This window comes from Halyomorpha halys, unplaced genomic scaffold, assembly GCF_000696795.3.
Source record: "Halyomorpha halys isolate HHAL.00 unplaced genomic scaffold, Hhal_1.1 Scaffold8.1, whole genome shotgun sequence".
Taxonomy (NCBI): domain Eukaryota; kingdom Metazoa; phylum Arthropoda; class Insecta; order Hemiptera; family Pentatomidae; genus Halyomorpha; species Halyomorpha halys.
This window is the reverse complement of record NW_027111933.1, coordinates 193,399-207,816: the sequence shown is the minus strand read 5'-3', so window position 1 is coordinate 207,816 and position 14,418 is coordinate 193,399. Positions and strand designations below refer to the sequence as shown.

General features: G+C 31.0%; 2 protein-coding genes across 4 annotated transcripts in view; both read left to right on the top strand.

Moving 5' to 3' along the window:
- The window catches only part of LOC106677519 (uncharacterized), a 48,596-nt gene that overhangs the window by 22,409 nt on the left and 11,769 nt on the right, over window positions 1–14,418 (top strand). Inside the window, exons 3-6 of one of the 3 annotated variants that reach the window (XM_067049853.1) lie at window positions 8,498–8,799; window positions 8,933–9,059; window positions 9,136–9,266; window positions 12,311–14,412. In XM_067049853.1, the coding sequence (XP_066905954.1) occupies window positions 8,498–8,799; window positions 8,933–9,059; window positions 9,136–9,266; window positions 12,311–12,450 (700 nt within the window). In that variant the 3' untranslated portion in view covers window positions 12,451–14,412. Of the gene's footprint in view, window positions 1–8,497; window positions 8,800–8,932; window positions 9,060–9,135; window positions 9,445–12,310; window positions 14,413–14,418 lie in introns of those variants that run through there. The other 2 variants (XM_014415512.2, XM_067049851.1) reach the window with 2 other exon arrangements.
- LOC136796347 (zinc finger MYM-type protein 1-like) lies at window positions 2,467–5,311 on the top strand. Its single transcript, XM_067049848.1, has one exon. The coding sequence runs from the start codon at window positions 3,007–3,009 to the stop codon at window positions 5,236–5,238; it is 2,232 nt and encodes a 743-aa protein (XP_066905949.1). The 5' UTR covers window positions 2,467–3,006; the 3' UTR covers window positions 5,239–5,311.

The following is a 14,418-nucleotide window of genomic DNA, read 5'->3' as shown; positions in this document are numbered from 1 at the left end:
TATAAGTTGGATGCGAGGGTTGCAGGTATAGCCGGGAAAAATAATTTGTAGCTAATAGTTGTCGTCTAAATAGTAGGGGTAATATTCCAGATTCAGCACATAAACTTGAACTTGGACTGGTCCTAAAGGCACCTGTGGCAATGCGGATTCCGGTGTTCTGAACGGTGTCGAATTTGGCTAGGGTTTGGAAGCGAGCTGAGCCATACACAAAACTTCCATAATCATGTTTGGAGCGGATTAAGGCTATGTATATTTTCAACATCATTGATCTATCAGCTAGCTTGTTTGCTTTAGTTGAGCATTGAATCTTACTGTATTCTACCCTACTTATCAAGAGTGCTGTATCTTTGAACATGTCATTTTCAAGATTTTTACATCACTCTAATTTGGAAAACTTGTACTTAATGGAAAAGTTTTTAAAATACTACAAACAAAATTATTTTCTTAATTTTAATGTCTTTAAATGATATTTATATTCAGTCATGATTACCTACTTTTACTACTTGGGTTACTAATTAAATAAAAGTGCTGTAATCATATATTACAATATGTTTACTTAGCAAATACTGATTAATACGTTTTTACTCTTTCCCAAAAGTTGGAAAAAAGGATTGGGTGAGTGAAAAATTATTTTTATAACTTTTAATTTATACTGAGGACAGGTGAAACTCAGGTGAGAACCACCAGATCTGATGCTACGTTTCTCTGTCTTAAAATAGAATAAGCTGCACACTATGTGGTAGACATAAATTAGGTAGTAAAAAAAAAAATGAAAATGTGACTTTTACTCATTGTCAGTGCCATATTTGTCCACTGAGCCAGGACGTGGATCGCAATCTATCACCCTTACTTCTGTGATTAATGAATTATACACTGTGTCGCATCAATGATCAACTGGGTAGTACAATTGCTTCTAGAAAGATTAAGCAGTTGATAGAAACTGATGTACTTAAATAAATATATATTTAAGAAGCAATTCATGACTTTGATAAAGAAAAATCAAGAAAAGTATCTCTTGTAAATGTTTAAAATGTTTTTTACGTATGAAATATGGAATGAATTAATGATTTTAATAACCGTGTTGTTTAATAGCCTAAAGTTGTTCAGCAATAGAATTTGAATTCGATTATATATTTTAGTGAACTAGTTTCTTATTATCCTTTAAATATTATTAATTGAAATTTAACATCATAGTCGAAATATAATCGAATTCTTTTCATAAACTTCCAAGGTTCATGAAGTGAATTCAAAATGACGACGCTTTACAACCTTGCAAACTTGTATACATCTTTTTTGTATTTTCAAGAATTCAACAATTTATTGTTGTCATGAGGAATATATCTCTTTATTAATCATCCCTAGCCTATCGTGGTAAAAAAGTAGTCTTGCGACTACTTGTCCTTATAGTACAAGAGCCGGGAAGAAAAATAGGCAGTTATCTCACTCCAATTTTTGATTACTTCAATAAAAACTATGTATAATTACTAGTCAAAATTGATGAGTCTGCCAAGTATAGGTCGGGGGATTAAAAAATGGCGGCTATTTCAAAACCTTTAAAAAACATTGATTTTTCATTCGAAGCTCTATATCATAAAAACTACCAACAACACTAGAAAATCTAAGAGAACATTATTTAAAGAAGAGTAAATTTGCTGAAATATTAGCCCTAAAAGAGATATTTACGTCCAATAGTTCTCGAGATATAGCTTTTTAAAAAGCAAAATTTCCTAAAAATCTACTGAAGGATTAGTAGTTAGTTAATTTATTTTGAGAAATTTATATCTCAGGAACTATGTGACGTACAGATGTCTATTAGCACTCAAATTAAAGCTAGTTTAATGGACTATAAAGAGGTTTATGACCATTACCTTTGTAGGAATAGTAGTTTTCATGATATTTGCTAAAATAAATTGATTTATAGTTGTTCGGACAATAAATTTGATTTACAAAAAACTTTATTTCAGAAACCATTGGACGTAATGATGTTTGCCAGCGCTCAAATTAAAGCTAGTTAAATTTACTACAAAATAGTTAATTATGTTTATCTTTGTAGGAGTAGTAGTTTTTATGATATTTGACAAAATAAACTCACAAAATGTTAATTTCTAGTTGTTCGTATAAAATATTGAATATTTGAAAAAGATATATCTCTAGATCCATAAGACACAGATGTCTGCCAACACTCAAAATAAAGGAAATTTAACTTACTATAAAGTAGTGTATGATACTTATCTTCGTAGGGGTAGTAGTGTTTATGATATTCACATATGAATATAAATTTGGCAAATGAAAATTTGTCCGAACAACTATAAATCAACTTATTTTAGATAATTTGATGTAAACTATTACTTCTCCGAAGATAAATAACATAAACTACTTTATAGCTCATTAAACTAGCTTTAATTTGAGTGCTAATAAACATCTGTACGTCGAATGGTTTTTGACATATATATTTTTCAAAATAAATTCACTAACTACTGATAGTACGTCCCATACAACATTTTTATGAAATGTTGCTTTTTAAAAAGCTATATCTCGAAAACTATCTAACGTAAATAACTCTATTAGGGCTCATAATTTAGCAAATTTACTCTTCTTTAAATGACGTTCTCATAGGTTTTATTGTGTTGTTCCTACTTTTCAAGATATTGAGTTCCGAATGAAAAATTAGTTTTTTTTATCGTTTTGAAACAGCTGCCATTTTTTAGTCCCCCTACCTATACTTGGCAGACTCATCAATTTTGACGATTAATTATACATAGTTTTCATTAAAGTAATCAGAAATTGGGGTGAGATAATTGCCTTTTTTCTCCTCTTGGGCTCTTGTACTATTAGGAGGGGTTATCGAGCGTGGTAGTGGGGGAAGAGTAGTGGGGATAAGGCATGGCAGCCTTGAAGCATTTTAGTCTGTTGTTTTAGGTTGATTATGTGGTATACAGAATGGTTAGATGTTAATGTAAATTACCTAAGCTTTGTTTTATAAAATACACTATCAACTTTATTAACATGGATGTTCCACGGATTATTATGGATGTTCCACGGATTATCATGGAGCGTGATCCACTGGCTTTGGACGATCCTGTCGTAATGGAAGATGCCCTATTTTGCTGCCAGGTATGTAACATCCAAATGATTGGGTTTTCTAACTATTCAGAAAAAATAAAGGCAGATATTATTAAAGGTGGCAGACCTCAGCCTAACCTGGAATCCCAGAGAGTACCAAGTATAAGGTACACTAGGCGCTTCAATCCTAGTTCATATCGAGGTTGTGAATGGCTAACAGGGTGTGAAAGGCGTTCTAAACTGTTTTGCTGGCCCTGTATTCTATTCTCTGATACAAGTTCCCTGTGGAAAACGACTGGTTTATCAGACTTCAGCAATTTGGAAGTTACTTTGAAGGAGCATGCCACAAGCCATGTTCATATTGAGGCTTCTCTGAAATTAAAAATATTTGGTAAAATTGGAGCAAATGTGGACCAGTCCTCAAATTTGGAACAATCAAAGATAAGAAAGAAGGAACAAGTTATTTCAAATAGAGAAATCATGAAAAGTTTGATTCAGATGGTGTGCTTTCTTGGTAACCACACCTCTCCTGATAGCTTAGGGGAATTCGATCATGCAGATCCAATAGGCAGCAGCAGATTTCTCGATTTTTTTGACTTGATGTCTCAGTTTGACGATACATTAAAGAGAAATATGAACAATAAAAAAATGTTTTTAGGTCTCAATATTCGGAATAATTTAGTAACATCAATTTCCAACATAGTTTTCGAAAAAATTAAAGAAGAAATAAGATCTTCTCATTTTCTTTCAATCATTTTGAATGAAGTTACTGAACTGGGTGATACAATTTTAGTGTCCATAATTGTTAGGTATACTACAAAAAACTTTTTAGAGTGCGAAAGATTTTTTGGTTTCCGACAAGTTCCTTCATCTAGACTCGCAGAACCTCTTTATGATATTGTTAATAATGTTGTTAATTTTAGCAATTGTGCCTTAAAAGTTGTATCTTATAGTTATGATGGAGGTGTCATCCTTACAGATCAATTGCCTCAGTTTCAATCTAAAGTAGCTGTATTGTGCCCCAATGCCCTGAACTTGCATTATAATGGACACCTCTTGAGCTCTGTTCTGGCACAATCTTTATCATCTATTACAGAATGTAAACACTTTTTTTCTACAATTAACAGCCTATCTTCAATGTTTTTGAAGTCAAAGAAACTTCGCGAAGAATTAAATTTATTACTATGGAGGATAAAACCAGATTTTTCAGATTTCGATTGGACTGTCAATGGATCTTTAATAAAGGATATTGTCAAAATTAGACAACCACTAATCGAACTTTTTGAGAAAATTTCGAGATCGGAAGGTGAATGGGGTTTTGAAACTGTTTTTGTTACTGTTGGACACCTGACCACGCTCAAGAATAATTTCTCATTTAATTTTCTTCTATTGCTTCTAAGCGAAATATTCGTACTTGCAGATGATCTTTCAGACGTCTTAAAAGTCACAATCAATGATGTTATGGTGTGTTCACAGAAAGTGAAAGAGTTTATTGATATTATACAAATTAAAAGAGACTCTTTTTATACTTTGTATGAAGAGACAAAGAATTTTCTTGGTAGTAATGAGCCACCCCTGAAAAAGTCCAAATCGGAAGGAAGCCCTGATGAAAGCTTTCAAAAGTCAACTAAATCATACAAAATCCTCTATGAAAGTGTTTTGTGGAATATGATTTCTCACCTCAACTGTAGATTTAGAGATTTATCTAAACTTCAATGTATATCTTTTAGACTGTTTAAACTTGCAAAACAAAGAAAGGGGTGGACGGTCAGTTCAGTGGATGGCCTGTCAAACTTTTTTCCATCCCTTTTTGCAATACCAATTCTTAGTACAGAGTTAAATGTGCTTGCCAAATATCAGCCGATCAATGAATCCAATCCTAAAAAATTGTTAAAATACCTTAGGCATATGAATCTGGAATCAACTTTTCCTCAGATTGTGAGTTTCTGTGAACTTATTCTCACTCTTCCAGTGTGGAATAGTACTACCGTTTTCAGTTATATCAAGAGTTACATTCAAAGGTCATCTGTAAGTCACCAGCTGTCCCATTTAGCTATTCTTTCAATTGAAAGAGAACTAGTTAACAAATTACTGAAACAGTCTGAGTTTTATGATGCAGTGATTGCGGAATTCATTAAAAAAGAAACTTCTATACCATTAGATTTTACTACATGATGTAAACAATTACAGTATTTTAATTTTTTTTAAGAAAGATTGTTATTGTTCTAATTATAGGAATACAATTTTATTTTATTTCTTGTATAAGTGTTAATGGTCTTGTGTTTGTTGCCTTTGTGAATTATTTTGAGTTTTTTTTAAAAAAAAAAAAGATATTACATTTTATTAGTGTAAATAGATAGTAAAGTTTAAATAATTAAATGAAGTCTTTGAAATGTATTAAACATTTTTTTTAAATATTAAATTGATTGTAAACCAGAAAATCTAAGAAGTTACTAAATATAAGAAAGAAAAAATGATTATAAATAACACCTATATTATGAATCAACTTGAAAAATAAAGTAATTTTATTATTTATATTTATAATTCAGAGTTTTAATTGCAGTAGAAACTATGAAATTTGTTTATTTGATATCCATAATTCATGAAGCTATCATTCTGAAAAAGCCCTTTCGCATATATATTTGTCTAAATACTCCTCTTTAAATATGTTTTTCTCAAAACTTCTATATATAAGACATATAGATGCTTAACCAAATAAGATGATAGTAATAACTTGAGGAAACATAATAATAAAATTTTATTATAACTAAAAAAATTGAATATTTGGCAGCCTAGCAAAATAATGTTATTACCAAATTTTAATTAAAATGAATTAACTTAAAGGGCCTTAATCTTGCCTAGACATTGCTTTGAAGTTAAAAATTATAATAGTGATTCATCTTATGTTTTTAAGTTCAATAAGACTAAGTTTGAAAAAATATCCTATTCTGAGATAAAAATATTTATGTAAAAAACTATAATTTTTCAAAAACTATATATCTCTTTTATTTAAAACATCATTTTTACTCATTCCCTTCAAAATGAAACACAAATCATCCAAATAGTTCATTGTGGATGATACGGAGTTATTTTCACGTGATTATTTAAAACAAACATGCAATATACAAATAGAATGCAGGTGAATCTACAGAGCACATCTAGTTTGTTTATAAAAAAAAAAATTAAAGTATGTTCGTAAAAAAAACAGGTTGAGAAATGTTTCCTCCTCTAAAACATTATTCTGAAAAATTGAATTTTCAAGAAAAATGTTTGTAGATCAGATTATACTAAATGCAGTTTTATGAAATCCCTGATAGTTCAGTGTTTTGGTATTTTTCCATGAAAAGTTTTGGATAATTTCTGAAACTTTTCTCATTAGGTTTTTGGGGTGCTTATAAGGAATTACAATATTGTGACCTCCAATTTTTCCCAGAAATATTTAAAAAAAAAAAAATATATATATATATATAAAATATTATTTCAGTTGTTCTCCTATGGCATGAATACAATGAGTTTTATTTGCTGCATAAACCTAAGCAAGAGTAAATTTCCTACTTTTTATTTTATTATGATTTTCTTCCCGCTATTGTTTTTAGAGCTACCATTCGTCACTTCAGGGGGCTCAGTTGGGATCTTTGGAGAAAATTTGTTTCTTAGGGTGGTGATTATGATTTTTAGTTTTGTGTTAGTTAGTTAAAATTCTTTCCAGAAGTTTAAAAAAATAAATAACTTTTTTGCTAGTTACTTCTATGAATAATTTTATACCTTAAATCAAAGAGGAGATGATTATATATTATTTTGATTCTGATGATTTTTTTGTTCAACCACTTCATTTTGCATTAAGCACAATTCAGGTCTCAGCAGAAAACATTGTGGTAACAAAGCTTAAATTCAGAATGAGGACCTCAAAAAACATAAATGGGCAAATTTCCAGAACTTCCTATGGAGATCCCTTCCTGGTCTTCATTTGACTGTAGACCACATAACCAAGAGCTGTTGCTTCTAAGCTATGCAAAAATCAAAAATGTAAGGAATTTGCTCTTGTTTGATTGAGTATAAGTTAATGTTGTTGAAAAATTCGTAATGTTCATGCTGTTAAAGTGGAAATTAAAACAACATTAATTCTCTAAGCTTTTTTTATTTCCGGAAAAATTAGATGTTATAAAATTGAAATTTATAACCAGCACATAAAAAACGTGCATATTTTTACAACTTCACCAAAACGTTCCTCCGAGATCACTTACTGGTCCCTAGATTACTCGCACAGTAACTGTTGATGAAATTAGAAAACAGCACTTATCTGCCAACCTAACAAACTTTGTGTGACCGGAAACTGAACATAAAACATTAAAATGTTTAGAAATTAAGTTTGAACTATCACAACATCAAGAAATTGACATAAATAATAATGATAATGAATCCGAAAGTTCGATGCCGATACCACCAATCTCTCTTTACATATATCCTTCCCTGATGCCCCTTCAAACCCAATTTTACTAAATCAGTTTTAACGCAATGCTCCCGTCTTCGTTTCGGTCTACCCCTCGGACGTTTACCTGTTGGTTTAATGTTTATAAACATTTTAGATGGTCAGAAAAAAAAAAATTATAAACATTTTTGAAATCCGTTCGTTACTAAGCCCTACAACCTTACACGCCGCAATGCTATAACTTGAACTATATTTACCGGGTGTAGGTCCCTTAATTCAACGTTGTGTAATCTTCTAAATTCTCCTGTTAATTCATCCTTATGGTGCTGTTCATCCCTTAGTGTAAGAGGCCACATCTCACATCCATAAATAACAGTGGGAAGGATAAAGTTTTGTAAATTCTAATTTTTAAGTTTTTCGATAGAAGGTGGAAGCTAAGCAGTTTCGAAATAGAAAAATAACAAGCATTTCCCGCCTTCAAGCTAGCTTTTATTTCCTAATCAATTTCGTTTTTCCCAGTTACCATAGAACCTAAATACTTAAACCTATCTACCTGTTTAAACGTATTTCCTTCTATATCTATATCACTGAAATTGCTTGCGTATCTACTGCTAACCATATATTTTGTTTTATCCGTATTTATTTCAAGGCCTAGTTCCTTACTGGAGTTAATTAACGTGGTTGTATTTATTCTATAATTCCTTTGTCCTCACCCAATAATACCAAATCATCAGCATACCCAAGCACTGGTATTTTACCAAACAATATTAAACCCTTTTCGGTATTCTTCACACTTAAGAAATAGACTTACAAATTATAATTTTTTCATAATTTGAATAAAAATCAAGCCATCAGTTTAATTCATTGAAGAATATATTGTTAGATCATTAAAATGGCTGGCTAAAAGATAAAAAAAAAAAAGAATTATCCTGAATCAACATGACTTAGTAATCTAGTTTATTTTGATTTTCACAAAATCATAATTTGGTGTCAACTTTGTTTCAGGTGGCATTCTGGAGAAGAAGACGGGTCCGATGGAGATTACAGACCAGTTAAAAGAAAGCAGCCTGTCGATTCTGGGAACAGGGAGTTTTTGATGAGTCTCGCTCCTCTACTGGACGATATGACCCAAGAGGATGTGGCTAGGGTGCGCCAAGAAGTCATATGGACTGTTGAAGCTATTACTCAAGCTGGTAGAGAACGTAGGGTCATAAGTACCATGGCAGAAACTCCAGCTCTGTGGAGTAGCGCCTCTGCGAATGACCCTACGCTATGGTTACATCTTGCTCATGATGCCAGAATGTCAGGTATATGAATATTCAGTCTTATGTATTTTCATGTTTATTACTAATTGCTTTAAATATAGTAATAGTGATTAAGACATTATGAAATACTGTTTTATTCAAAATTAATAATTGTTTTTTTAAAATTAATTTTCAGTTGAAGAATGTAAAAAGATATGGGCTGAACTGGTAACTGACTTCAAGAACCATCTAGAGCAGGGAACACCAAGAGAGAAATGGAAATATGAAGATGAAATGTCTTTCTTCATCCCTTACATTTCTGGGTCAATTTTAGTTTTAGCAAGTTTATTTATTTGTTCCTGAACAGGACTTAAAAATTAATTTGAAATATCTTTGCAGGGAAGACAATAATGAGATTGGAAATATTTTTCCTAAGATGAAAATTGAAACAAATGAAGATGAGGATGAAGAAGATGGTGCCAAACTTCCAGTGGAACTTTGTCAGGTGGAATGTCCTCCTTCACCTTCAGGTATTACTCCTGGTGACACTCTTACTGAATTTTTTGTTAACATGGCAAAGACAGTAGCAACCTTCCCCCCTCGACTGCAGGCTCAAGTTAAATCTGATGTCTTTCGGGCAGTCAACAGTGCTGAGCTTACTCTACACTCCGGTGACCCTGGCTACCGGCTTCCACCTTCTAACTGATTGTAAGTTAGTTCTCAGTAATATTTGCTTGCAATGCAAACAAAGAAGTATTCAGCCAGAATTAATTTACTCCTAACATGTTTATTGAAGCCATATTGACTTATTTTTATGAGTTTTTCATATTAGTAGATACACTAAGACCAATGGAAAATAATTTAATTAATTGAATGAATTGGCTGTGAGCATTCTAGTCATAATGTTCCTTGAATTTAAATATTATTCAAATCTGATTTCAAATTGTTCGGAAACTGTAATAATTCCCTTATGCATAATTATTTGATGATGCTAATTTTTTAGCAGTTGTAGAGAAAAATATATTATAAGTTATTGTTTCATATATTGATTATTGATTTGTTTATATAATTAAAATAATTGAACAAATATTTATTTAAAGAAGTGACTTGGACTTTTACTTGAAATAAAATAAAATGATTTAAGATCATTTTTTTTATATGTTCAGTTGAATGTTATTAAATCTTACACATCCATTAGATACCAGTAATCAGATCATTAGGATAAGTATGCTGCAGAAGCGGATCTGTTACCTAACATGTTGAGTGAAATAAATTATTTCTCAATTAATAATGTTCGTCTTATGTTTTGATTGTATTATTCATTGAAAAGAAATAATAATTAAATATTCCTGTCCTGTAAATATTTCTTTTTCTACGTTTTGAAAACTCATTTTGGCAGGGGCTCCCAACTTTTCAGCCTATGTGCCATATTTACTGCTACATTGATTCCGGAGGGTTGAGACTTAGCTAGCTCATCATACCAATGTGCTTTATAACATTAATTACACTTAAAATGTTCAGTTTATATTATGTTTCTTAAATGGCTGTTTACTGAAAATAATATTTTGTATGATTTACTTAGATTGAAAATTTTACATTGGCATCAAATTAAATTATTCTATAGTTTGGGGACCCCAGATTTAAATTATGTATTAGGAAAAACAAAACAAAATACCACTGAGTATTTACAAAAAATATGGCTGTTTTGTTTTTGTTAAAAGATTCAAAAGATAAGAAGGGTATGTCATATGTTTTATGATATCTGAAGTATTAGTTTTAACTTTATGTAAAACTAGTTCCACATGTTATGTTTTAAGATAGTTATAGTAAGTCTTATTGACAAAAACCACCACTGTTTGTAGTTAACATTTGCAATATATATATAGCATTTACTCCTAAGCAATGATAAATAATTTTTGAAATAGCTGGATATTTGGAAGTAAATCAGTGATTTGAAGATAATTAAACTTAATGAAATCTAATAACATTATCACAAGAGCTTGAAAGAAGCTCGCTCAAGTTCTTTGTAGTAAAATGGCTAATGATTAAATGGTATTCTTAAGATAATAATTTTTAGGCTTGAGATAATAAGTTCCTTGACTATAATGTTATTTTTAAATTTATGGCAGTAAAAGGAAGATAAATACATTGACAAAAATATCTGCAAATGAACAGATTCATTGAATATCTAAATTATTTATATCAGTAAACTTAAGTTTATAATAATAATATACAAAAAAAAACAACATCAGAATAATGCTGTTTTAAAAATGATCTATTTATCAATAAATTTGTGAGGTCACTTCTAATGCATTGTTAGCATCAAAAACCGCTTGTAAACACATTGAATGACCTTGGTTTTTGATTAAATTTGGATCAATTCGTTCCCTCTTTTGTACTAAAACATTCTTGAGGTGGTGTTTTCGAACATTGTGGTCTAACTTGTGCCATAGATTTTCAATTATATTCAAATCTGGTGACTGCAGAGGGGTATGCAGTTGTTGAAAATCATTAAATATTGACCATTTTTTAGTTCTATTTGCTGTATGCTTTGGATTGACAACATTGTCCTGTTGAAAAATTAACTGATAATGGATTTCCAACTTAACTACACTTTCTAAGAGGTTGCAATGTAAAATCCTCACATAACCTTCTAAAAATTCTTTACCGTTAATTATAAAATTCTTTACCGTTTTCGTACTTACTCTCACCCCAGAAGTAGATTCGACAATATTAGCTAGGGCATCTGCACTTACAGCTGGATTTTTAAGAGCTTTAATTTTGATTTTTCTATACATTCCATCATTAAGCTTCCTGGGGCGACCTTCACGGCAGTTATTCGCAGTGGAGCCACGTTCTGCATATCTTTTAATCACCTATTACCGTAGAAAAATGAAGACCCAAGAAATCTGATATTTCACGATACTATTTTTGCTGATAGTGCAATAAAATATCTTTATTTACTTCATCATTACTTTCTTAATCACTTCATGTAGAATATACTTATTGTTGTAATAATATGGTCTGGTTTATGAAATTTAATGTGGGCTGTTAGACGATTAGTTCTATTGCTAATTGATAATCATTTGTTAATTAATGTATGCCTTGATTTAGATCTATCGGATTTTGTAGTTCTCCTAAAAGACCCTAATTGTTCTTTTAATACTTTAAATCAAAAGGGCAATGGAGGTTTTTGATATATTTGGTCATAAATAATGTCTTTATGGTCATTTCGGTTCTCAGATAACTGATTTGGAGCTATACGAGTTTTTGAAGTTTGTTATAAAAATCAAAGGGTGATTCATTTCCTTGTTTCATCAAGGCCAATGCAATATTTAACATAATATTGGCGAATATTTAACGTAATAACGTATCGGGTATGCCGATAAACGTATAAGCGTCTTGTTTAACGGTATACTCATGTTTCAATACATTTTTAATTTCATCTCATGTGTTAATGTATTTGCAGTTTACTATATCTGCAGTAAGACCCTTAATTTCTGCTCGATAAGATAGTTGTTTTGGAAATCACCTGTTGATTCATAATTATTAACTTAGTTTATTAATTTTTCAGAAATTTCTACAGACCTGGTTAGCGACATGGGGCCTCCAAGGAAATCGGGGGCCATTTTCAAATACTCGTTTGATTTGGGAGGTGTCATTTTTATAATTAAATCCATAATACAAAGCAAAATATATAACAAAAATAAATAATACTAATGATATATTTATCCTTAAATTTTAGAAATTTAAAATTAATTTCAATTTAGACAAAAATATATAAATTTAATTTGAATAAAATTATTAAATATGTATTACTAATCAACAATAATTTAACATTATATCATTAAGAAGAAATACATAGATATATTGGCTAATATATACATCTTTTAGCCATGGAGTTTGGCCCATTTGGTGTTAGTAGTTGTTATTGGATGACAATGAAAGCATAAATATAAATACATATACATAGGTTAATTCCTATTGCTTACTGTAACATCTTAATATAATTTAATAATACAACAAATTAAATATTTTTTTCCTAATAAATAATTAAATACTGATTTCTAAAAACTAAAACAATGTTAAAAAGTGTATATCTTTTTTTTCCAGCCAAGATTCCCATAAGTGTATATCTTAGTATGATTTAATAATTTAATAAAATATCGAATTAAATTGTTATTCCTAATATATGATTACATTAAGAAGATATATATTTAATTAATATGAATGAAATCATAGCTATTTACCTTTATAAAAAATTATCTTGTTATATTTTAAGAATTTTTCAATTACCAGTAGAAAAAAATCTGATAATATCTCTTACTTATGAATTACTTAAGCTAAGAAGACTGCGACAGTCAGCAACATCAAGTAGTTTAACATCTCTTCTTTCTGATACGGACTTGGTCAATCAACTATTTTTTAAATTTCAATAATTGATGCTTTGCGTCTTTCTTGTATATACAATGGGGCTCTCAACTGATCTAAATTATTATCAACTAGTCCATTTGGTACAGAGTCCATTTCCCAATGTTCTTGTTTCATTGGCCTGTCTTTAATATCTAATGCAGATACACCACTATAATTAACAACTGTCTTTCTAGTAATACTAAAACTAGTAATATGCTGAGGATCTTACTAAGCAATAGTGGCTATAGACTTTATGTATCCATTCAGCATTAAAAAAACTGATTTACATTAAAATAAAAAAAACTGATAAAATCTATACCATTACAACTGATATTATTAATTATACAAAACTGTAATTGCTAAAATATTATCAAATTCAAGAATGGGCTATTCTCTAAAAAATGGTACATATTTCCAAAACGAAGGCCAATGTTGAAATTCATACTTATTTATAAACCTCTTCAAGGTCTTGCGGGCTTGGCAAATAAATGAACCAGGTTTCATCTATAAAAAAAAAACAATTTATTTAATAAAATATACAATTTTACAAATATTCTCTAAATTTTGTTCATCATATTCTTCACTTCCTACAATATGTATTCTAGATTTTAACACAGTTGGGTAAACATGTGAATCAGCCATTTTCATCCAAGTTTTAAACTTAGTGGGCTTGAAGATTCTTATCACTAAATGTAGCAGATTGTAAATAAGTAAGTCAAATCCGTATAATACCTACTTCTTGGACCTCTTCGTTCCTTGTGGGATAAAGGTGTGGAACAACCGAGGCTTCGTCAGACGTCAGATTGATTTGAACACGGGAGATTTTCTTTGAGCACTGGCAACTTCTTGGAGGTCAGTGTCGACGACAAATCCTTATAATACCCACTTCTTGGACCTCTCCGTTCCTCATGGGGCAAAGGTTGGGCAACCCCTGCAAACTGGGTTAGCCCGGTTTTCTTCAGCAGCTTTTTTTCATGTTCCTCTTCTGTCTCTAGGTAGACGGATCTCTTGCCTGGAGTTGTTGATGGTGAATTTGTTAACTCCGATTACCTGTGTGCAAACGGTGTGCATTCCTCTGGTCAGGAGAAGGTCGAGTGTTGACGTGCACGAAGGGCGAGCCGCGTGCTGAAAAGTAAGCACACCCAGGTGGAAGAGAGATAGCCTGGTCTTGGTGATGTAAGTGCCCAGCGGGTTGTTACTACTACACAACCAGGAGGTGTGCCGGGCATTGAGGTCCCCTAGTACAACATGCGTGCTCGTCGCCTGGGC